The sequence below is a fragment of the Labeo rohita genome, chromosome 18 (genome assembly GCF_022985175.1).
Source record: "Labeo rohita strain BAU-BD-2019 chromosome 18, IGBB_LRoh.1.0, whole genome shotgun sequence".
Lineage (NCBI taxonomy): Eukaryota > Metazoa > Chordata > Actinopteri > Cypriniformes > Cyprinidae > Labeo > Labeo rohita.
This window is the reverse complement of record NC_066886.1, coordinates 32083755-32108907: the sequence shown is the minus strand read 5'-3', so window position 1 is coordinate 32108907 and position 25153 is coordinate 32083755. Positions and strand designations below refer to the sequence as shown.

The following is a 25153-nucleotide window of genomic DNA, read 5'->3' as shown; positions in this document are numbered from 1 at the left end:
CTGGAGTGATTGCTAATGAAGGATGAGCACGATACAAAGCTCATATTTTATTTTATTATGCCACAGTCGAGCGCTTGCGCTTCTTCCGGTCACAGTGTGTAAGAAAATTGCTACTCTGTGTGTTCGTCACATGTCTAATAAAAAGAATAACATATTAAAGTGTCTTTGGGGTTTCCATGTTTTGTAAAAAAAAATAAAACAGGAAAATCAAGGGTGTATGACTTCATTGGCCATTACACTAGTTAAAATTGCTTATTTCACTGGATTTAAACATTCTTGGAAATATTTGGGATAATTTAAATACACAAGTCAGCAAAATATATAACACTGTTCTAGTGGTTTTTGAATATTTTAATCAAAACAAACTTACATATTGTGCCTTTAAGTCTGTGAATACATCCTATTACAGCCTTGTTTTCATTTGTGTTCAATTTAATGTCACAAAACATTACTGTGGCTTAACATGATTACATTTTACAGCACTACAACAATTTTGTGATAAGATGTTGTGATATGCTTAATAACATGACTTTTGTGTTATGTGTTATTTTTTTATTTCATAATTTGTAAGTATTTCACAAAATTATTTAATCTTATAAATGAAAGGTAAAACATTTGGTATATTCTGTAAAATCATTTTTAGCATTTATCAGTAAGATCAGCAGAGTTATTAATGCATTTGTGTGCAACAAACAAACTGAAATGGTGGTAAAGGTGTTAATGTTACAATATAAGTACAATCACTCGCAGTTATCTTTACCATAAGGTGCTGCTTAGTCGTTCACTTTACTTGATGCATAGAGTACAACACAATGAGCAATGGATTAGGGAAGATCCACTTAGACAAATAAAAACGTATAAAAATAAAACCACTTCTTCTCTCTTAGAAAAACATGGAAAACTACCAATAGTATTTAATGTGAACGACCAAAAATACTCTATATTTACATCTCACAAGTTCTCTTGAATGCAAAGTCACTACGCCAACCTCCTCATACTTTCGTGTGCGTTTTTCCCCCGTTTTTCAAACGTAGAAAGGCCTGCCCCATCACTTACGTCATTATTCTACGTGACATCAGCAGGAGATGCATTTCCTTCCTGTCGTGGGTGTGAAAATAAGGTTCCTCTTTGCAGAAGTGCTGTTCTGACTTGAGCAACTGTAGGCTGTTGGGAAGTTCCTTTGGTTGCAGGCATGACAGATTGGACCGAGTCAGCACTTTACTTGACTGTACCTGTGTCAATCCTGTTGTCCCCATATCAAATCCTCAAATCCAAATCCTTTAGAACGTTCCAAAATGCTTTTTTTCTTGGACGTCTTCCTCTTTATTTCTGGGGAAAGAGGACTGAAAGACCTATCTGCTGCATATGGAAATGACAGAGATGTTTTCTTGTAGACACTGGTGATTGCAGGATAATTCGCCTCCGTTTCCATGTCCATCTTTGGCTTGATCTCTGAGCTGGTATACATGCTTTCCCAAGGCTCAGGCTTGATCTGTCCCTTGCGCTCTTTAGCGGTAGAAAGTGGACTGGTTATTTTACACGTCACGTCTGGATCTTCTCCGTCTTCCGCCTTGAAGTGCTTGCTCTCGTGCACGCTCAACAGCACTGCTGATTTGCACACCTTTGAGCAGTACCTGCAATTGTGTCCTTTTCCTGACTTTTCTAAATGCTTCTTCTCGTGGCTTTTCTTGGTGGCGAGGTAAAGGAACCGCTGAGGGCAGTAAGAACATCTGTAACGCTTTTCCATGCTCAGGCTGTGGGATGCCACATCCGAGCTGAAACAGGAGCCGTCCTCGTTGCAGCTCTTGCAGATAAAGTCACCACTATCCTCTCCAGTGGGCCCAGCTGTGCTGGACGTGTCTTCAGGGGGACATTGTTTACCACATATTCTGCAGCGTGGCTGATGGCAGCTGATGATGTGCATGCTGAGGGAGGTCTGGCTGGAGAAAGAGCTCTCGCAGCTGTGGCAGGGGAAAGCTTCCTTTTGGCTGCTATGCCTCGGCTCCCTCCTGACCCCATAGTTGTCTGCTGAGATCCTCTCGTCTGGAGAGAACGGTGCCTCCCTGAAATCTTCACTTGCTTCAGGTGACAAGGGCCTGGTGTAGCATCTCAGATGCTTCATCCTCATTCGTTTTCCTTTCAGCTTCTTACTCTTCTTTTTAGGTTTGTACGTGTAATAGGGACGCCACAGTTCGTCCGTTTCAGGATCGTTTGGGTCATCATATGATTCGTTTTCTCTAACCGAAGTCGTGACTTCCGTCCTCACCCTCAAACTCGGACTTCCAATGCTCTCCTCTGCAGGGGTTCTTTGGCCTATGCCCTCTTGTCTCCAGCTTTTCCTTTTCCTCTTCTTGGGAAACAGCTTCGAGCCTTTTATTTTTCGCCGAACAATTGCCTCGTTGCCAATTTTCACTGTTATTTGGCAGAGGGGAAGGACTTGGTTGTCAATCGATGGGCCTGGGCATGCAGGCTTAGCAATGTACGTTTCTGTCTTTCCACTGGGCGGCTGATCCGCCGTTATGCTCTCAGGTCTTGCTTGTAGCAGCTGATTAGCCATGTCCTCGATGGTTTGCGCTGCTGCTGACAGTTCGCTCAGCTTGCTCAACCCTTCGAAGGAGCACACAGATGGTATGTTGAGGAACGGAAGAATATCTGTGCTGTTTTCTGTGTTCTTCTCTGTTGAAGAATCACTTCTTGTGTGCGTAACCAGAGAAGACTCTGAGTTCTTTTGTATTGCTTTTGAGGAATCTGTATATTTGTAGCTGAACAGCGGCGACCCTTTTCCATCAAATCCAGACTTTTTCTTGAAATCAGCAGAGAGGTGTTTCAAGGTTTGGTCTATGTCGGATGGCGCAGGAAATCCTACATTTTGGTCACACGGTTTGTCGAAGCTGATACGAGGCGTTTCTGACGCCATCATTTTCGGAGTGGCCATGAATGTGACTGGCAATGAAAATAAGGACTGACCGCTAACAACATCTGAATTAGCCGTCGGCACTGTACTGTCAAAAAGAGCACTGGGGGAACAGCTGCCCAGCGGTGCGCTGTACGACTCATCGTCGCCCTCGATCCCTTCAGAGTATGTCCGACTGTAAGACTTGTAACGTTTCTTTCTGAACTTCATTGGGAGAAGCCTGTAAAGCTTTATGGGGTAGACACTACTCTTGAATCCACCGTTTGCAGATTTTTTATTGACAGCCAGTTGGGGATCGATGCCATGAAAGGTCTTCTGGTGATTCTTGAGGATGTAATAAGTCAAGAAGGTCTCTAAGCAGAAAATGCACTGGTACCGGCGTTCCCCAGTGTGCCAGATCTCATGCTTGGTGCGGTACTCAGCCAGAGCAAAAACTTTGTTGCAGTAGTGGCAAGGATAGGCTCGATGCCATGAGTGTACATTCTCATGTCTTTTTAGGCTAGAAAGAGTCACGTAAGCTCGTTTGCATACAGAACATTTATAAGTCCTCGAAGTGCTTGTTTTTAAGCTCCCGTTAACTTGATCCTGAGACATCTCAAGGGGACTAGTCAACGGGGGCTCTAAATCTAAAGGGATATGGAGATCTGGTGGAGGTAAGGAGTGTTGCGTGGAATTTGCATTAGATGTACCGTTAGAGATCGGGACTCGCAAAGAGTCCTTATTATTTGTCTCTAACTCAGATGGACCTTTGAGGGATTTAATGCAAACCTGCTCGTGATTGCGCAATCTTTTCAGATGCATAAACTTTTTACGGCAGTACTTGCAAAACAAATGGCTGACAAATCGCTTGTGTATTTGCATGTGGATGGTGAGAAGCCCAGAGTCGCTGAAGGTCTCAGGGCATTGCTGGCAGCTGAAGGTGGGTGTATTCTGAGGACTGAGGCAGGGTGGCTCTGCATCCTGAGAGGGTGCAATGTCAAGCGGTGGCAACAGATCGAGGCTGGACTGTATTTCTGGCGCTGAATCTGAAGACAACTGGGAGGAAGATAATGGAGCAACGGTAGCCTTTTCCACTGTAGATGTGCTTGTAATAGTGGGTATGGTTGCAACCGGCTCATTTGAGAGAGGTGGAATACCATTACAATGTATGCGACGCTTCTTTATAGGTCCAAGCTTTTGGCTAACCAAAGTCTTAGATGGAGGCATGACAGGTATGATGCTTCTGTTATCATTTTCCTGATTAACCTCTTTAGACTCTTGCCCCTGGCTCACTGCATATGAGTGCTCAGTTAGGGCATTGGCAGGCTCACTCTCTATGGGTGACATGCTTGTATCTTGGGAGCTAGAAGGTGGATTCCCTTCCTCAAGTCCCTCAATAACTTTGTTACGGCGCTCCAGTGTAGAGAATGGGTTGTTGACTGCCTCAACCTCAGTAATGGAGAAAGCATTGGTGATCCTTGGGCCCTTAGAGCAGTCCAACTCCTCAGGCTTGAGGGTTTCTTTTTTCAATGTGCAGGTGTCTGCCAACTTTGATTGAGCGTTTGATCTTCCGCAGCTTGCAGAGGCTTGGCCTTGCAAGAGACTAGTGCTCTGCCTTTCAGAGTCTAGCAATTTCTCCAGAAAGGGAATTCCTAAACGCTTTCCAGCTGCCACCAATGACCTGCTGTCCTCTGTACTACTTGACTCCACTCTGGCATTGTAGATGAAGTTTAAGATGCTAGCAAAGACCTCCGATTTCAGGTCTGTTAGCTCCAGCACCTGGCTGGACGTGTAGACCTCGGGCGCTTTGAAAGCATTGCGAAAATATCCACTTGTAGCAGCCAGTATGTTGCGGTGGGCCCGGAATTTGACATCCTCCACAACGATAATTACATCACAGAATAGGCCTTGTGAACGCTGTTCACTAAGATGACTGAGGACAGCTTGGGGGTGGGAACTGTCCACCAGACCAAGAGTGCTGGGGTTGACCACAGTCATCTGCAGAGGAGAGACATAAAGTAAAAAAAAAAAAAAAAACTATTTAAATCTGGGAAATTTTGAGATAACGGCATAAGACCTCTGAACATAGACCTAAATGATAAATGTGACCCTGGCCCACAAAACCAGTCATGAGGTTCAATGTTTTTGAAATTGAGATTTATACATCAATGTATAAATAAGCTTTCCATTAATGTATGGTTTGTTAGAATAGGACAATATTTGTCTGAGATGCAAATATTTGAAAATCTGAGGGTGAAAATTGCCTTTAAAGTTGTCCAAATGAAGTTCTTAGCAATGCATATTACTAATTAAAATTAAGTTTTGATATATTTACAGTAGGAAATTTACAAAATATCTTCATGGAACATGATTTTAATATCCAAATGATTTTTGGCATAAAAGAAAAAATTATAATTTTGACCCATACAATGTATTTTTGGCTATTGCTACAAATATACCCATGCTACTTAGGGTTTTGTGGTCCAGGGTCACAAATTGTTTGCAAAAAAAGGGAAAATAACTGGCTGAGGTATTCACTTTTCAATAGCAAGTCATTAACATTTAATAACAAGGCGCTGTGTTGTTTCAAACTTGTATGACATTTTTTCTTCTGCAGTGCTCAAAAGAAGAAACTCCACTGTGTTCCATTGAAGAATGACATGCATAAAAGTATGGATCAACATAAGGGTGAGTAAATAGTGATTGTTTTGTTGTTCATGTTGTTAAACAAATGAAGAATTTATTTGCAAAACAAGATAACTCCCTAAAAAAAGTAAAAAAGTAACAGATTTAAAATGCATTTGTTTTATGCTAAATATAGTTCATGTCTATTAATATACTGACATATTGCTTGAGACTTACATTAAAAATTGTAATTAAACTTTAGTTGGAGTGCTACTTGTGCTCAATGCACATTTCTTACTATTAAGCCTAAAATATGTTTTAATGTCACTATTAATGAGGACTGTTTGATTTGGTGTTTAAATGCTAAATATTTAAAGTGTGCATGCAACAGTTCCACTTTAGCACAATCAAATATACTTAAGTATATCTTTAGTTGGACTTCAGCACTACTTCTGCACAATTTAAGTGCATTAAGTACAAAATTAGTTGTTCCAATTTAGCAGATGGTAACTATACCAGTTTAGTATATTAAAAGTACAATTGCAGGGTATTTTACTAAGTACACAATATGTAAATATGTTTGTAGTATACTTAGCATGAAATAAATGTATTTAAAATACATTTTAGTATATTTATTTTTTGCTAGGGCCATTTTTTACTTTTTTAAAAATCATGTTTTTTAATTATGTTATCATGTTTTTGTGTGTGTGTGTGTGTGTGTGTTAGTTATCTGTATTATTTTAGATATGTTTACTTAATCAAAATAACCCAACTGCAGTTTGAATGGCATTATTTGGAATGCACAATGAAAAAAAAAAATGATTTTTTAAAATTTTAGTAGTTATCTGCTTTTGCAAATGAACTCTTCAGATACACATTTAACCGTTAACAAAAAAGACAGCATTATATAAGACAAAAGTGTCATTATTAGATGACTCTAATCTAATCATATCAAACCACTAGATGGCAGCATGACTCAACCCATGAGCCACTTGGTTCTCTATGACTATAAAGCAGTAATCAAATGAAGCTAGTTAAGTTAGTATAACATACAGTGGTTGGCAGACGCTGTTAGCTCATAACATAAACAACCAAACTGTAATATATTCATCTGTTATACTCAAATACTGATAATGACAACATAAGTTATAGTACATAGTGAAAAGACAGATGCATATTTTATCTTAATTTGATTTGTTGTGATGCAAGGAAATGAGATGAAGCTACTAGAGATTTGTTGCTAAGGATGTTTGCGTACCGCCATGACAGTCTTCTTCTTATCTTACTACTTTGATCTGAGCTCCTTAGAAAGCCTTCATTTATTTATTTTTGCTCTCAAGTTTACAGAGTACAAAAGCAAACTTTGTACAGGGTAAGCACACTCAGATACAAACACAAAGAAGGGCATAAAGCATGAACAATGCACATGAAACAAGGAAAAGCACTTATAGAGCAATGCACAATGATGCACAAATAGTTACAGTCCTTCAAATAAAATGTTTTCTAATCTAACATTTTAATTTTTCTTTCTCTCTCACAGGTTAAAAAAAGACAAATTATTCAGATAACCCTGTCATCAAACAATTTCATCCTTCGCTAAGCCTGCTATAACCTGGCGGAGTCTTCAAAGACAATCTAGACGGAGAACGGGTGAGATGTTTCATACATGATGACTCATGATTGAAAATGCTCCTTTTGTTTGCTTGAGGAGCTAACACCTGGACTGTGGGAGATGGCTCACCTGTTTAATCCATTATATACACAAATATTAACATAAAAATGAAAATTGTTTATTAAATTATATTTGGATACAAATATGAGGTATTGTCTGACTGGGGACTGCTGTTTGAAATAATCAGTCATGAATTTATTTTTGTTGAAAAAGTGTCAAAAACAGTGACTCGGAAAATCAACTTTTACACATGTTGTATGTTACTCCTGGAATTTCCCAAATCCTACCTACACATATACCACTGTACCCCCTTAAAAAAAAAAAAACAATGCCATAATATATTTAAAATACATTTATTTCATATTAAGTGTAGTTCAAATCCATTAGCATATTTATTGACAAATCACTTGAACAAATCAGACACGTTATTATTTGTTATATTTAACAAATAATCCAACAGACCTTTCACCCAACAACCAGACTGGGTGAGAACAGAACCAGCTTTTATTTATTTTATTAGTCTTAAAACTCCTTGTTTTGTATTTGAAGAGTTCAGATGCAAAAGCCTCTAAAAGCCACCTTGGTCAAAAAAGAGATAATGATACTAAGTGAAAGCTCTCCACACATATTATACGTCCATCAAATACTTTTACTTCAAACTCATTAAATCCCAGCCTCAGCCCAATCAGAAGTACCAGTACTTAGGTAGAAACCTATACATAGGAGCCTGATAAAAATGCTTATTTTAAAGAAAAACATCAGATGGAGGCTTTTGCATCTGAACTCCTCTGAGCTTCCGTGTTCGACACATTCATCACGCGCCGGCTGTAGTGAACGTGCTCAGAACATTGCGGTGGATCAGAGGTAAAAAAAAAAAATGATAGAAATATTGTTCCGTTTCGTGTAAAGACCGATTGTTTTCTGTCTTAACACCTAAATGTATCGCCACAAGCTGCAGGGCTTTATTTGGTTTTATCTGTGCGTTTTTTTGACTCTCAAAGCCATGGACTGCCATTATATGACTGACAGACAGCAACGGTTTGAGTTAAAAATCTTTGTTTGTGATCTACTGAGGAAACAAAGTCACCTACATCTTGGATGCTTTGGGGGTAAGCAAATAAGCAAATTTTCATTTTTGGGTGAACTATCCCTTTAAGTAAACCTGTTTAGAACACCAAAAGTACAACTACTTTACTTTTAATAATCACATAAATATGCAAATGTATTTGTAGTATATTTAGCACAAAATAAATGCATTTTAAATACATTTTAATATATTTCTAACTAAGGCTATTCTGTAATAAGAAACAGAGATACATTAAAGGATTAACAGGAAGAAAGTGCACGGAAGTCTTTTTGACTAAACCAAGTTTATTGTGGGAGTCTGGGTTTTTTTCTGTAAAAGCCCAAAGCCGTCACAGAGACAAGTGTGATATTTCAGGACATCAGTTCATTCAAATCAGGCAAAAGGGCTATTTTCTGAGTACCATTAACAATTGTGAACTGTGGTATAGCTCAAGAATTCGACAGACCATTCTCTAGTAACTATAGAGTAGACTTCCTGTTCTACAGCATCTTCCCCACCCTTTTATATCCTGTTTCTGAAGCATATTAAAATCCTCTTTGACTAGCATTAACAGCCGCTTGTTCAATATTCTATAAATATGCCAAGACGATAGCAAGATGGTGCTATGTAGCAAACAATGTAAGCATAAATTTGGATCTACCAGCAGGCATTTTTGCCACTTTCATCTCCGTTTAGTATTTATTTTTAGGGCAGCTTGGGTTACTGGATAATAACTTATGTTTGGAATGATGACCATCATTGCTTTTAAAAGCATGTGTTGAAAGACACACTATGACTCCCATTGACTACTGGAGGAAGTGAGCAAGAAACCATGGCTGGGAAAGTTCTGTCCTCTACCAGCACTTTCACTGAGTAAACCATATTGCTTAAAATCAAGACTTTGTGATCTATATGAGTCTTTAATTCAAAGCGACATACACCGGATTCAAGGTGTACATTTCATGAGTTCATGCTTTCCCTAGGAACCAACTATTTGAGAAATGCTCGACGGTCAACTGTACTAATGGATATTCAAGGGATGATGTATTTACAGACTGGATTTACTTTGCCAATGTGCGTGTCATTCTGTTAGCAATGTTTCTCTGGAGTGAAGTTGACCTGGCCCAACTCAACTTGAAGTTCATGCTACCGTCGCTTAACCTTCATAGACCACTCGTCCATGTGACCATATTGATATTAATAAGTGAAACCAGTAAGGTTGCGTTAGGCTTCCCTTACGAAAAAAGAAGTTTATTCAAGTGTGCTATTAGTATACTTCTTTTAAACTAACAATAAGAAAGTATACTTTGTCTACTTTTTAAGTACTTCTCAGAAATGTGCTTTTTGTACTTCTCAGAGATATACTTAAAATGACATTTAAGTATACTTGACTTACACTTAGAAAAGGTCTAAACATATTTAAGCTATACTATACTAAGCTTAGAGAATCCATGTTTTTATTGTTATACGCTATTACACGTCTTCTGTACAGAATTTCCAAAACACAAGTGAAGAAGAACAGATGCTTTCATATGCAATCTAACAGGATCATCAGACAAAAAAAAAAATCAAAACTGTGTAACGTTATAGAATAAAATGTCGACCCATGAAGAGGTAATAATGACCGTCAAGCTTTGGGGTGTTGATCGACTCCATCTATGTTTTGATTATCATTCTGAATCCAGTTCAGTCTTTTTTCAGCGTTTTGTTCAAAATATTGTTTATTTATTTCTTTATTTTTTATTTATAAAAATTACCCACATTCAAGTGTTTATAAAAAAGAATGCATGAAGCTAGAATAAAATGTTTTTGTTTACAAGCATCTTTTGATGTTTGGTAAGTTCAGATATTCATTTAACAAAATATTTACAAAAATAATACCTAAATAGGGACATAGTAGTATACTTGGAGTATGATGTAAATTTAACTTAAAGAAAACATACGAGTATACTTGCAGTATGAAACTACTAAACTAGTAGTTTACTGAGACTATACTTCAAAGTGTACTAAAAATGCTACAAGTATTTAATTAGTAAACTATCAGTATACCTATAAGTTCACTTTTAATATAGTTGCAGTACAAATTGAGTACAAACTAGTTGTGTACTCAAAGTTTACTACTGTTATACTTGAAGTATATTTAAAAGTATACTTTTATATACTAGAAAGTGGGCCAATTTAGTCCCAATGAGTATTGAAATAGTACACTTACAAGAATACTACTAGTACACTGATATTTGTATACTTACTACTTAAAGTTACTTAAACATATACTTGAACTTTACTTAAGTATACTTAATAAAATAAGCTTGAAGTATACCGCTTTTTGGTCAGTGTTAACGCTGCAATGAGAAGATTTTTTCCTCCTGGCAGTCTAGATCCTAAAGGCTTATATTACCAATGCTTTTCTGTGTTATTTCACCTTCAAGTATCTGTATGTTCCTTCTAAACAAATTGCTTTTCCAGTTTTGCTCACCCAAACTTGCTGCAAATGTGTTTGACTTTTTCATCCGCTGTAAAATAAAAAACAATGGGAACCAACATTGGAGCCCATTGATATTTGGAGGCATGTCTAAAAAAAATCTTATTTTATGTTCAACAGAAGACAAAGTCATACAATTTGGAACAACATGAGGGTGAGCAACTGATAAAAGACTTATTGTTATCTCTCTAAAGCAAAGAATACAAAAAACATGAATACAAAAACAACACATAACAATAACATGCTACAGACGAATAATATCAGACATGCAGGTGGATATATCATATCATACAGATCATAATATCAAGTTACATCCTGGATTTAGGCTGCCAGTGGAATGATGTGGAAGCATGTGACAGAATTATGATTTCCTTACTATGATGCAAGATCTTACCAGGTGCACTTGAAGGCAACAAGAGAGCAGGCAAACACAGGGGCTATAAACAGTACACACAAGAACTAATGAGGGAGCAAAACACAGCTGAATACAATTAGGTCACGGGAGGGAAACATATGACAGAGACAAAAGACTAACGAGAAACAAGATGACTTTAAAATAAAGGACACGGATAAGCAAAAACAAGGTGGAACAAAAGAGAATAATAACAGATGCTGGCTTTTATTGACAATGTTTTTACACAGCATATGCAGAGTTTTGAATTTCTTAATTATCTGTTCTTTCAAAATTGTCATCACACTTGTTTGACTCATAGTAGGGTCATTCCACAAAATCGGTGCCTTTTTAAGTGGAAAAATTGTAAATAAAATAAGTTCAATCAATATTTTTTTAAATGTCCATGAAATGAAGGCACCTTAAAATGACAAGAAATTGGACTGTGTCATCTCAGGCTATGTAATTTATTATTTTATGACTATTTTTCACATGTTTTGGTATTTTTGTCAACCCTGTTACTGACACAAGTATGCCACTGAATGACATAGGCATTATCTCAATAATATACAGAGGGTTTAATTTTACACAGACAATCTTTAAAAACTGGGTCGAACCTAATCAGTGTCATCCCTGTTACCCACGTCAAAACCTGTTACTCAAAAAAGTAATAGGTTGGCAGTAACAGGTTTGACAATTTCAAACAAATTTGCTAATTGCTAGCTAATAGTCAAGTTCACAAAAGCACGTTGAATGAGTTTTACTTGTATATATTGATTATCATTGTTTAAATATACACTGCCGCTCAAAAGTTTGGGATCAGGTAAATTTTGAATGGTTTTTAAAGACGTTTCTTATGCTTATCAAGGCTGCATTTAGTTGCTCAAAAATACAGAAAAAAGAGTTATATTGCAAAATGTTATTACAATATAAAATAATGTTTTTTTATTTTAATATACTTTAAAATATAATTTATTCCTGTGATGCAAAGCTGAATTTTCATCAGCTGTTACTCCAGTCTATCCTTAAGAAATCACTCTAATATGCTGATTTATTATCAGTGTTGAAAACTGTTGTGCTGCTTAATATTTTTTGGAACCTGTGATACTTTTTTTCAGGATTCTTTGATCAATAAAAGGTTACAAAAACAATATTTATTTAAAATAAAAAGTTTTTTTAACAATATACACTACTGTTCAAACTTTTGGGGTCAGTAAATTTCTTTTTTTGAAAGAAATTATTGCGTTTATTCACCAAGGATGTGTTAAATTAATAAAAAGTGATAGATTTAAATTGTTAGAAAAGATTTATATTTTGAATAAATGCTGTTCTTTTTAACTTGTTATTCATCAAAGAATCCTGAAAAAAGAATAACTGATTCCAAAAATATATATATATATGTTTCTGGAGTAACAGCTGATGAAAATTCAGCTTTGCATCACAGGAATAAATTATATTTGAAAGTATATTAAAATAGAAACCATTATTTTATATTGTAATAACATTTTGCAGCATTATTGTTTTTTGTCTGTGTTTTTGATCAAACTTTTGAGCAGTAGTGTACATTTTAAAAACAGTAACAGGATTGACATCCCCAGTCAAGCCTCATAAATCATCAGAAATAGAACATTATAAAGGAGTGAGAGAAACATGCTTGTGTTTTAATTGTTGGAATCCTGGTTGAGAGATGATGATGTAACCTCCTAGAAATGAATGTGTCACCTGAATGTACATTGTTTTACAAGGTTTTTTTGATGAGGGTAACAGGGCTGACATGAAATCAGGGGACACCAATAAAATGACTTACACTGCCCTCCAAAAGTTTGGAAACACCCCTGGCAGTGTGGTTTTGGACGATATCAGCATAAATCCTGATTTTTTTGGTGCAAATACATTGAAGTAACTTGACATTATCATTGAAGACCAGCAATAATAATTTTCATTTTGATTATATAATAATGGCAGTATATACATGTCAAGGTCAGACATGCCCCTTTGCCAGCTGTGACGCCTGGTTACTGGTTTAAACTTGGCCAAGATTTTTGGGTCAGCACACCTTAATAGCTTCAACAACTGATTGCCAATTAAGTCTAGAATACAATGAATTTAGGCCCAGATTATGCAGAGCTGTAATAGCTGCTAATGGTGATATTTTGATGAATCGAAAATTTAAGTTTATGTAATAAACTGTTTATGTAATAAAATATGTTTTTGTAGTTTGTGTTGTCCCTAATCAGTGCAAAATTATTACAAATTAAAAAGGATTCATGCCAATATTGTCCAAAACCCCACCTTAGGGCGTTTCCAAACTTTGGGAGGGCAGTGTATATTTTATAGAAAAAAAAGCATGCTTGTGCCAAAAACGTTGCTTAACAACAAGACTATATTTAGAACAATATGCAAATGTGATTTTTATATCATTTTGCAAACTAAAAGTCCAGCTTGACAGGCCCAAAACCTTACCGGTACCAACATAAATACTATTTAAATAATTTAAAATAATAATTAATTGACTTTTTTTAATTGCACATTTATTTGTTGTTACATTATATCTGTTTGATTATTTCTTAGAGACGCAAAAGGCACCGATTTCATGGAATGACCCAGTAAGAAAAAGAAAAAAGGTAAGATTCCACACCTTCCTGGTGATACAGGAAGACAAAAGCTTCCGAAAATCCATCCTAGCAAACTGACCCATTTCTGCTTCTCACTATCTATTTCAAATTCACATGCACCCAAGAGGGAGACTGACCTGCTGCTGCAAAGTGGAAATGTGTCATGCAGCAGCACTCTCGCCTAATGCACCATCAAAGCATAACGCATACGTTCTCAAAGCGAATGCAGTTTTTCATGCTGATTGTTTGTCCTTTGCCTCTCATTTGCACTACTTTACGTCTTGATCTTTTTGTATGCGATGCCCACTTTTCCGTGTGACGGTCGTGGAACTGTCCACATTATTATTCAAATGAGTCTTGCAATGTGATTTACAAGCTTTTTCAGGCAACCACTGGCGTCAAACGGCCCGTTTAGTTACCAAATATGCACAATTGCTTTTTAGACACTTACATTAACCTTGCATTTTCTGTATGAATTTTGAAGATCTAATCCAGTGGTTGCACATCCGTGAGGAACATATAAATCATTTGGCGAAAGTTACGCTTTCCCATTGTTAGTAGTTCAGTTTACAGCAAATCATTTGCAGTAAACTGACCGCGTTCAAGTACGTACTTAGAATAAACGTTCTGCAATGTGCAGAGGTTTCGCTTTTTCAGCAGTGTATGCGAGTGTGACGATAAGGTATTGGTTTGCGTGTCTCTGTTGAGATTCTTTTTTTTTTTTTTCTCAACAGAGCAGCCATTTTGAAACCACTACAAAAAGCATCTTGACATAAAGTAAAATGGCCGCTTGTAATGTTCTATTAGACTGTCGAGGTCGATCTAGTTCAGACGTGCGATTATAGATTTTAAAGTCTAAATTCTGAGAACGGCATTAAAAATGAATATGCAAAAGACTGACAGGCAAAGCCTTGTCTGCTCAGCGCTCAGTTTCTGAACAGATAAACTAGTTAAGAACATTTCCTCAGGCTTTTCTGTGGTCGCCGTGATGCATTATGCTTTGCTCAAAACGAGAAAGGAAACAAGCAAACCACAAAGGCATCTAGCATATATCAGCCTCTGATCATCAAAAACAGCATGACACAGCATTATTGTTCAGCCTGTGCCTTTACTGAGCAGTCTGAATGTAACAGCGCACCAGATTTTTTAATCTGTCTATTTTAATCTGTACTGTTTGTGTATGATTGCGCTAAACGGGAGAGCCAGACCTCTCTTAATCGCTGGGAAAACATCCGCCTGCTCCCTGTCTGACAGGCCTCCGTTGTCACGGCAACATGCTGTGGCGCAGCACTTATTGGGATTTGTATGAATGGCGACCGAGCAGGCAGTTGTGTTTTCCGTCCGGAGAAAAACGGATCGCTCCTACAGACCGCGCCATGTTGGAACGCCCCCGGTAGCATTTTGCAATGGACAATCGCCAGGGATCACCGTTTTCTGTATTGGTGTGTGTGTGTGGGTGTGTGAGTGTGTGTGCGTTTTGTAGACTTGCATGCAGTCGAAATCACTTCCCATAGACTCGCAGAGCTGGATGGCAATGCTAATTTAAGTTGAAGGGCCTTTTATGTAAAAACCAAAATAAAACAAAAAAAAAAACCCATAAAATTTAAATGTTCTATCCTTTCGTTTAATGCCGTAAGGCATTTTATGTAAGCGTAAAATGACATTTGTTGTCTGTGGTTATATCTATCTGCCACACCCTCGACGTGACTTACCATACCGGATGAGCGAAATGGCGGAAAAATAAAAATCCCCTGTCTTGCATTAAACTATTCAGTGCAAAATGAGAGAAACACTGTCCACGAGTATAAAATGTCCAGTCAGACAAAGAGCGAAACATTAGCTTTCATTTTTACAGATAAAAACCACATGAGTCTTGATGCGCTGCCCTGCAAAAAAAACGCGCTCGACTGTGTCTGTTTGAAACTGGAGGCAAAAGCATGCTGAACGTACCTTTATTTCAGTTAATCAGAGAAAGCGCTTCAATGGACGGAGAGCGGAAAACATCGCTCACGCCTTCCTCGTTCCTGCGATCCACTGATGGCTGGAAAAAGATGTTTCGTTCACAGGCGAAAGTGTTACAGCTTGTTTTTTTTTTTAGATTCAACTCGTCACTTGCTGCTCTCTGCTGCGATCGCAGTCTCTCCTATAAGTCTACCCTGCCTGCTCTCTCTCTCTCACACACTCTCTCTCTTTTTCGTGCACCCTAGTCCCAGTGCCCTCTCTGCGTGAGACGCCCAGTCCAGAGGTGGCAGGGGGCATCAGTCTGCTCCACCGAACCCCGCTATAGGTCTCGTTCCTTCCGTACGCTCGCTAGCTGGCCACCAGGGTCTTTTCGCCCACTGTGGAGTTTATAAATAGTCGGCAGGGCAGCTCTACTGCTGTCTGTGCATTATTAGCAGCGGAAAAGAGATGCGGCGTGCTAGCAAGCCCTGCAACTTCATTAAGCACTGCAAAAGGGTATCCGGAAAGAGAGAGCGCGGAGAAAACGGATCAGCGTGCTAACGTGTGAGAAGCGCCTTGCGTGCCGTGAGAGGTGGATGCTGCAACTCGTCCACTGGTGTCAACACAAAAACGGCACCTGGCGCGAGGCAGCTTTTGACATTTTCCATCACGTAGAATAAATAACGGCGATGCTATTTCAGATGAGCCCCCCTCACTCCTCCAAAAAAAGATTATGAACTGCTATGAATTTAAATGCACAGGCAAGCTCGTGTTCTCCGTCCACCTAATGAAACATGCTTTACACTGGTCCACAGTTTGTGCACATATAAGTGTGCTGTTTGCTGGTACGGCTGAGCTGCACCGCTACCGCTGCAGCTACATCTTTATGCGTGCATCTTTGTAGTGGCGGGTGGGTGGGTGTGCGAGAATGAAGGAGAGAGGAGGGGAGAGAGAGAGACTGCACGGTCTGCTTGTCCATCGCACATTTCTGATATCAAACAGAAGGAGGGCGAGCAGCCGAGGAGAAGGAGAGGATGAGAGACTGCATGAGCAAGCAGAAATGGCGATTTGAGATGGGGATAGCAAGAGAACATGGGGGACAGATAGAGAGGGGTTTTAGCGAAAGGTTAAAGTGAGAAACCAAGCTGACAGAGCGAGCGCGCAGGAGCGCTGAAGAGAGAACGAGAGCTCGGGAGGAAGTGGAAAGGTGGTGGAGAACGAGGTTCACCTTCAACATGGCTGCTGATTGATGCAAAGGGATGCGGCTGTTCTGCAGAGAGAGCGAGAGAGAGGGAGGAGACGGGTGGGAGGGAATGGGAGAAAAAGGACAGAGAGGCGCTGCTTCACATTCCATCTGCAGGTTATTAAATTTCGTGGGCCAAACTGGGTGTTTTTATTCAGGGTGAAGGCTACAAATAAATACTGCATGCAAATCCTGTGAAGACTTGTGGTCATTTTTTAAATCAGATTTTTTTTTTTTTTACATTATTTATTTTCACTCTCTTTTTGGGGGGGTTCTGTTTTTCAGCATAATTAAACTAATATTTATTATTTTTCCATAAAAAAGTTATACTCTTAACATGAACACTACTAAGATGAAAGTCTGCAATTAAATCAGTAGACTATAAAAGCTTTTCTACATTGAGCCGGTCACTTCATGTTAACCAACATATCGAGATCAAACTGCTAGCTGAATACTTGCTTCATTTCAATTAACCCTGGTATTATTGAAAACTTTCAAAAGCATAATAAACGAATCATTGCTGACTGCTAACATGGCATTTCTACAATGATTTTAGTTACAATGGTAGCTAAAAACGATTGATTTTGCATAATGCTGCATCCACAGCTCTAGGTGTCAGTATCCAGCACTGGCACACTGACCAGTTTTTTCAAACAAAACACTAAAATGTATTTGAAATACATTTATTTGGTGCTAGATATACAACAAATACATTTGCATACTGTATATTTGTGCTTAATAAAAATACCTTGCAAACGCACTTTTGATTTACTAAACAGTTTTTCTTAAAGAGGTCATCGGATGCCCAAGTTGATATGATTCTTTAGGGTCTTAATGAAAAGTCTATAATATACTTTGATTAAAAATTCTCAGTGGCTGTGTAAAACAACACCCTTTTTACCTTGTCAAAATGAGCTCTGCAAAAATCATCCCATTCGAAGGGATTGTTCCTTTAAATGCAAATGAGCTCTGCTCGCCCCGCCCCTCTCTTCTCTCTGTGGAGTGACAAGCTGCTCTGAGATATTGTTTACTTCAGCCGCATTTAGCGTGTTTAGCCGTAAAATTTGCTAACTAGCACATTATTAGGTAAGGTGATTGCAGATATTCATTAAAAAAAACCCCTTGTACTCACTTCTGCTGTAGGTGAAGCTGGATCACGGATGATTTGTGCAAACACAGACACATTTATGTAGATTGGGAGGCGCATTTCCTTCACAAACAAATGTAATCCACTGCATCTCAGATGTCGGGAGTAAACGACGACCACTGTTCATTATTACATCCAGCAACACAACACCTCAATCGCTCAGTCTGAGATATTCTTATCTAACTTACATCCCTGCTCCGGCATCGAAACAATGGAGGTCAGACTGTTACAGCTGATCTGAGGTAAGACGCTCATGTCAATCAAGTATCGTGGGAGCGGCCTCTGTCGGTGTGATGCCACACCTCGATTTGAAAAAGGGGATTTTTTTTTACAGATTAATTAAAAACCACTGCATGGATTTTTATCATTATAGGGTAGATTTGTACATACACTGCCAACACACATTAATGTTCAAACAACATGAAAAAGTGAACTTAGCATCCGATGACCCCTTTAAAGTCTGCTAAATTGAAACGACTAATTTTGTGCTTAACACACTTTAATTGTGCAGAAGTAGTGCTGAAGTTTTAGCTCGTCAACGTCATCTTTGAGAACAGCCAAAAAGCCTTTTGTGCTTCAGTAGAAGGAATAAGATTCATCTGTACAAAGGGACACAAATTTACTCGTTCACCTACTTAAACAAGTGACCTCTTTGCTTTAATTTTTCTCAAAATCTATTCTTCAACAGTCTATAAGTCCAAGTTAAATAGGAACAAAATTCCCAGATTTTCAAAGTGGTTGGCACCATCAAGAAGGGTGTATTTCACTATATTTAGCCTGTATTTATTTCCGTTTCTGTCAAATAGGCTCTTATTTACATCTGAGGTAATGTACCAGACCCGCTTTTACAGTCGCCGAAGCGTCTCTTTTAAGCTTGCAGAAGGACGCCTCCTTCAGCTCCTTCAGTGCAGCATGTGAACCTAATGCCCAGATACCAGCGGTTATTTCTGGAAACAGGGCTGAGTGCTGATTACCTGGGTGCCGTGAAGACAAGCTGCTGCAACAAAGGCTGCATTCATTTGTGGCCTGGCCTGTGTTCAGCTCCCAGGATGTTTCATAACTTAACCACTGATGGTGAAATAAGAACTAAAGACTAGATTGATCACTGAACTATCTAGCCCACAAGCTCACAGCTTCCTTTTGCATATCTAGGAATATCAAATTATTGGATCTTTTGAATAAATTGCCACATTGCATCTCAAATTTCATACATGATATCAGTGCTCCAACTATTGTTAAAAACTGTGATTTTCAGGCCTGGACACATTCCAAGGATGTTTTTTGTAATACTGGATACTTATGTAGACTAAACTTTAATATTTATATATAAGCAATATAAATAATGATCTATATTATCTAATTATATACATATATTAACTGCAAGTATTGTAAAATGATACATTAAAAAAAGCTCAGATTAGGAAAAGTCATTGGTCAAGCAGAGTGGGCCCTTGAAATATAATAACCCTTATTTGTATTCCATAAATAATAATTTCCTTATAACCTTAAACATTCCAATAACCTTAAAACTTGACTGGCTAGATTTTCAAGATCTTTATATGAAAAATTATGTTGGCATTGTCAGGAGAAATTACGTCTGACTTTTCTGACATTTTGTTTGAGTAATATCAATTTTCGCCATCAGATAGAGGGCTTAGAGTTGCGTATGTCAGATTGAACAGATTAAGTAAATCCTTTGTTCATCAGTCTGTAAATACATTAGAATTGGGGGTCTAAGTAGGCCTCCGGGCTCTGGAAAATAGAAATGACTACACTAATGCACTGTAGCCATGTGTTTATGTATTTATATTGTTGTTTTTGTATTAAGTTGTGTCTATTGTACTGTTGTGGAACTGCATTGATGTGAACTGATGCGAGACAGTACACGCTCTGGAATGCAAGACAATTTTTGGAAGAGATTCCAACAATAAAGTGTAATTGAAAACACAAGACATGCAGAAAATTCCTTCATATTATCACTATGCATTGGGCCATATTTTTCTGACTTTACTAAGAGTGTATGAATAAAACATATTATTCACAATCGTTAATAGCATGATAAATATACAGCACTGTAATACTGCTGTTGGTATACTCTGTTTTTGTGTACTTATTGTTATTGTTGTGTGTAAAATAATGACATGTATTTCACTAACTTTAAAAATGTGTATGTGCATTACCCTAGTAAAAAATAATAGATTTAAAATGCATTTATTTTATACTAAGTCTATATGTCTATATGTACTGACATATCATTCAAGAAGCTTTATTTGGAGTGCTCCTTGTGCACAATGCACATTTCTTAATATTAAGCCCAAAATGTGTTTTAATGTCTATATTTTTTGATCTTTAAATACTATCAGTCTTTAAATGCAAAATATTTAAAGTGTACCTGAAGTATACTTGGAATAGTTCCAGTTTAACACAATCAAATATATATTCAGTATATCTTTAGTTGGACTTCAGCACTACTTCTGCACAATTAAAGTGCATTACGTACAAAATTAGTTATTCCAGACTTTAAACATACCAGTTTAGTATGCTAAATGTACAACTTTAGGGTATTTTAATTACATAATATGTAAATGTATTTGTAGTCTACATGAAATAAACAAATAAAATAACGGATGCAAAGGTGCTTTCTTTATCAAAGCTGGCGGTATTTTTCCCCTGGAGGCCCTTACGAAAAAGAAGTTTATTCAAGTGTGCTATTAGTATACTTCTTTTAAACTAAAAAATAGGAAAGTATACTTTCAGTCTACTTCCTATGTACTTTATGTACTTCTCAGAAATATACTTAAAATGACATTTAAGTATACTTGACCTATACTTAGAAAAAATCTAAATATATTTGAGCAATATTTTTCTCTGAAGAATCCATGTTTTCATTGTTATATGGTAAGGGGTGCTATTACACATCTTCTGTACTGAATTTCCAAAACACAAGCGAAGAAGAAACTGAAACAACAGATGCTTCCACACGTTTTCAACAGTATCAACAGACATAAAACAGCATCAAAACTGTAATGACATGGAATAAAATGTGACCCATGAAGAGGTAATAATGACCGTCAAGCTTTGGAGTGTTGATTGACTCCATCTATGTTCTGAATATCATTTTGAATCCAATGTAGTCTTTTTTAAGCTTTTTTTTTTAAAAGTTGTTTATTTATTTTTTATTATTATTTATAAAACACCCACATTCAAGTGTTTATATAAAAGAATGCATGAAGCATAACATATTTTTGTTTACCCTGTTCTTTCTTTTGATGTTTTGTATGTTCAAATATTCATATAACAAAATATATACAAATTAATACCTAATAGGGACATAGTAGTATACTTAAAGTATGATGTAAAGTTCACTTAAAGAAAACTTATGAGTATACTTGCAGTATAAATAAACTAAACTAGTAGTTTACTGAGACTATACTTCAAAGTGTACTAAAAATGCTACAAGTATTTAATTAGTAAACTATCAGTATACCTATAAGTTCACTTTTAGTATAGTTGCAGTACAAACTGAAGACATAGATGTAAACTAGTTATGTACTGTTATAAATAAACTGTTATAAAAACTTAAAGTATATTTAAAAGTATACTTTCATATACTAGAAAGTGGGCCAATTTAGTCCCAAGGAGTATTGAAATAGTACACTTACAAGTATACTACTTGTACACTGACATTTGTATACTTATATAACATATTTGAACTTTCTTTTTGGTGGGTGGAGTGGGTGGGGCCATTTGTAATTTTTAACAGCTTCCGGTCTCATCTGTGTCCAGCTACTTTTAGCTGTGTAAAACAGCTTGTTTTGCTGCTTGATATTGCAAACTGGTGTGGTGTTTTAAAGTATTATCTTAATTATGAACACACTGGTTTGTAGTGCAAACAGTTTTACTGTTTACTGCATGTTCTTATTCTTCTCGTTATTTCCTTACAGCGACTAATGAACCGGAAATCCCACTCATAGGCTTACTTCCGCGTTAAAGAAAATGTGGATATTCTGGGAACAGGTAAGCGAAGTGAACCATGAGCGAGAACATTTCTATTTCTGTTTGAGCACTTCCTGTTAGCATTGCTCCTAATAAAAATGAAAGTTGAAGGTTGTTGTGCTGTAGCAAGTGACTTCCCACTGAAAAAAATAAAAATGGTTGCAAAGAATTCTTCTGCAGTGCGACATACTGCTTCTAAATAACCTCGGGGTGTAAGGAGTTCCACCATAGCAGCCACAGCAGTCATAACTGAGTCATATCAAGTATGCAGTGAACCGTTAGCAGACAAGTGCTGCATCGCTGAAGTACTTTTGTTCTTTGTCACTCGATAATATGTGTGGGATGTGGCTCTGAAAGCATCAAAGATGCTAACACCTCTGAGGCCTGTCAAAGTGAGGCCTATAGTAAGCCACGGTACGAATGAGTTCATTGCATGAATCCTCCACTCAAGACCAAAAAGACCTAAAGTATAAAGTTAAAAAGCAAGAGAAAACACTATGATAAATCGCTCTGACGATCAAAATGAAGCCTAAGTCAATATGTGGGCCACTGTGTTTCGTAATGAATTATAGATGGAAACTCAGCCGCTTATGAAACCAAATTCGAGCAGTGAGCTATTCAGCTCAAATGTGAATACGCAAAAGACAAACAAATGGTAATCAAACATCAATATCACATACAGAAAACCACAATAACATTGTCGCCCTGCTAGAGCAAAAGCAAGAAGGCAGGCTACAGTTTTACGGTTCCTGCTATCAAGCGACTAGAAGTCTTTAAATAACACAGTAAGATTAAAATCCCTTTACCAACCTGACGTTTGTTCATACCGCTCCTCATAATCGAGATCGTCTTTCCTCTGGTCCCTGTTGGTGCGATTAAATGTGCGTCTGAGCGAGGAACTGCACTGATGTGCCCCCTGGTGGTCATCATGCAGACGTGATCCAGTCCTGCAATTTGTAGTATGCATGTTTTGTTTTGTTTTTTAAAATGCTTTACAATATTTCATGTTGCAACTATTGAAAAGTTCCACAGTTCTAGATTACTGTGCACGTAATGTTTAGTTTTATGCTGTTTACAAGTTATTATGTCACTATGACAGTAAGGCCCGCCCTTTTTGGAACATAATCAAGAGAAACGCACTCAAACGACTGTCTCCGGAATGTCCATCTGGATGGATTCCCACCATATACACTCAAAACAAGCTTGCAAACACACAAACACACAGTCATTTCGCTCATGGCCACTCGATCGTCTCACCAGTCCCACAGCGGAAACCTTTTAGCGCATCTTTTTAGTCAGCATTAATGGACAACGGCTCACAGTCTCTCTGTGTGTTAGTAGAGTGAGTAAGAGAGCGAAAAAGAGAGTTTCGAGTGAGTGGGGCTGATATATACCTGATCTATTCCGCCTCCTCTTCCATATTTGAGCAGCTGCAGATGTAAACAGTCTGGCCCAGGGTGAGATCAGTTTGTTCTGCCATGGTTGAGAGGACAGCGAAGGATAGAGACTCTGCAGCACAGTTTCTCCTTCAGGGCCAGATCAGCTGCTCTCTCTCTGCAGTACTTCCTTTGTGCCGTTGTGTGTGTGTTTGTCAGAGTGTGTGCGTGTGTGTGTGTGTGTGTTTGAGTGTCAAGGCCGGCCAAAGCAGCGCCTCTCTGTTATTCTCTCGGCCCTGCAATCGTTCCACAGGCCTCTGTCGCTGCTGCGTCATCGAGTTGCTGTACTGGCTCTAGAGAAAGAGAGAGAGATGGGAGGGAGGGATTGGAAAAGGGAGGGAGAAGCAAAGGAGAGAAAAAGAGGGAAAGCTGGGCTTCCTCTCAAACGGTTTTGAAACGGTTTTATGCTCTGGGAACAGTCGATGATTCTGTCAGGATGAGCACAGATGAATAACTTAATTCTGTTATAGGTGTTTGCTAAGGCACGTACAGAGCTGGGTAGATTACTAACAAATTGTAATCCGTTACTGATTCCAAATTACACGACAAAAACTGTAGTTAGTAACGTAATACATTACATTACACTACACACTTTTTGATTACTTTTAGATTACTTTTGACCTAACTCATTTATCACACTGATTTAAAAAAGATAATATTGTAACATTACCACATAAAAATACAAAGAGTAAATATGTTCCATTAGTTGTTATAAGGCAAGACACTGCAGGTGAATGGGGCAAAAAAAAATAATTTTTGATTGATTACATTGACAATTGCAAACATTTTTTGTATTACAAGTTTTCTAAAATGTTATGTTTAAATATGCAAATGAGGCATTGGTTTATTAAATATGCACAAATTTGCATACATTTCTAGTACAAAAATCTAAACACTGGATAAAGTCAGTTTCAAAATTCTTTTTTTTTTTTTGACATAGTAGTCAAATGTTTTTACAGAGGGAATTTTGGATATCTCATTTTTGTCACATAATTTAAAAAAATACTCAAAACAGTCAGAAAACTAGATATATATATATATAAAACTATATATAAAACTATATATATATAAAAACCTTCAGCATATAGACAGGAATAAAAATGTAAAGTTTGGTGTGTGTAAGTGCTGCTGAAGTGGAGATTTATGGCTCAGTGTAGAAGAAAAAGGTCATTTTGGGAAAACGGCCTTAAAAATATACTGTAATTGAAATCTGTGCTATAAAAGAAACACTTCACAGTTTGTCTTCAGGATGTTTTCTTTCCACTAGTCTGAAAAAAACACTTTATGAAAAAACAAAAAGCCCAAAATCTCAAACTTGACAGGTGCAGTGTCTCCCCTTAACAACATGAAGTGCATTAAACAATATATTACGTTATTATTTATTTTAGAATTTCAGGGGTACCTCAAGTAAATATATTAAGTGAAAAATGTTTAGATGACAATGCAAATTTGTGCATTTTGATGTGTTTGAAAGACAAAATTATCCTAAAGACACAGAAATAAGATTTTTAATCAGATAAAAATCAATGTGTTCATCAGTAGTTGAGGAAATGTTGAAACACTTGAAATTATTTTTGTAAATCAGAGGTCAAATGCTGTGTCGCCACCTGAATAATTACTCATCTTTGTATGAATCTCCACAAACC

General features: G+C 37.4%; 1 protein-coding gene across 2 annotated transcripts; it reads right to left on the bottom strand.

Moving 5' to 3' along the window:
* Positions 1-332: 332 nt before the first annotated feature.
* On the bottom strand, positions 333-23785 carry zbtb38 (zinc finger and BTB domain containing 38). 2 transcript variants are annotated; one of them, XM_051134297.1, is made up of 3 exons: positions 23466-23785; positions 22882-23018; positions 334-4891 (listed from the first exon to the last, which is right to left on the bottom strand). In XM_051134297.1, the coding sequence occupies exons 2-3, from the start codon at positions 22999-23001 to the stop codon at positions 1238-1240; spliced, it is 3774 nt and encodes a 1257-aa protein (XP_050990254.1). In that variant the 5' UTR covers positions 23002-23018; positions 23466-23785; the 3' UTR covers positions 334-1237. The 2 variants fall into 2 exon arrangements, with proteins under 2 accessions (XP_050990255.1, XP_050990254.1); XM_051134298.1 differs by lacking the exons at positions 22882-23018; positions 23466-23785 and adding an exon at positions 15695-16548 and having other exon boundaries at positions 333-4891.
* Between the last annotated feature and the right edge of the window lie 1368 nt (positions 23786-25153).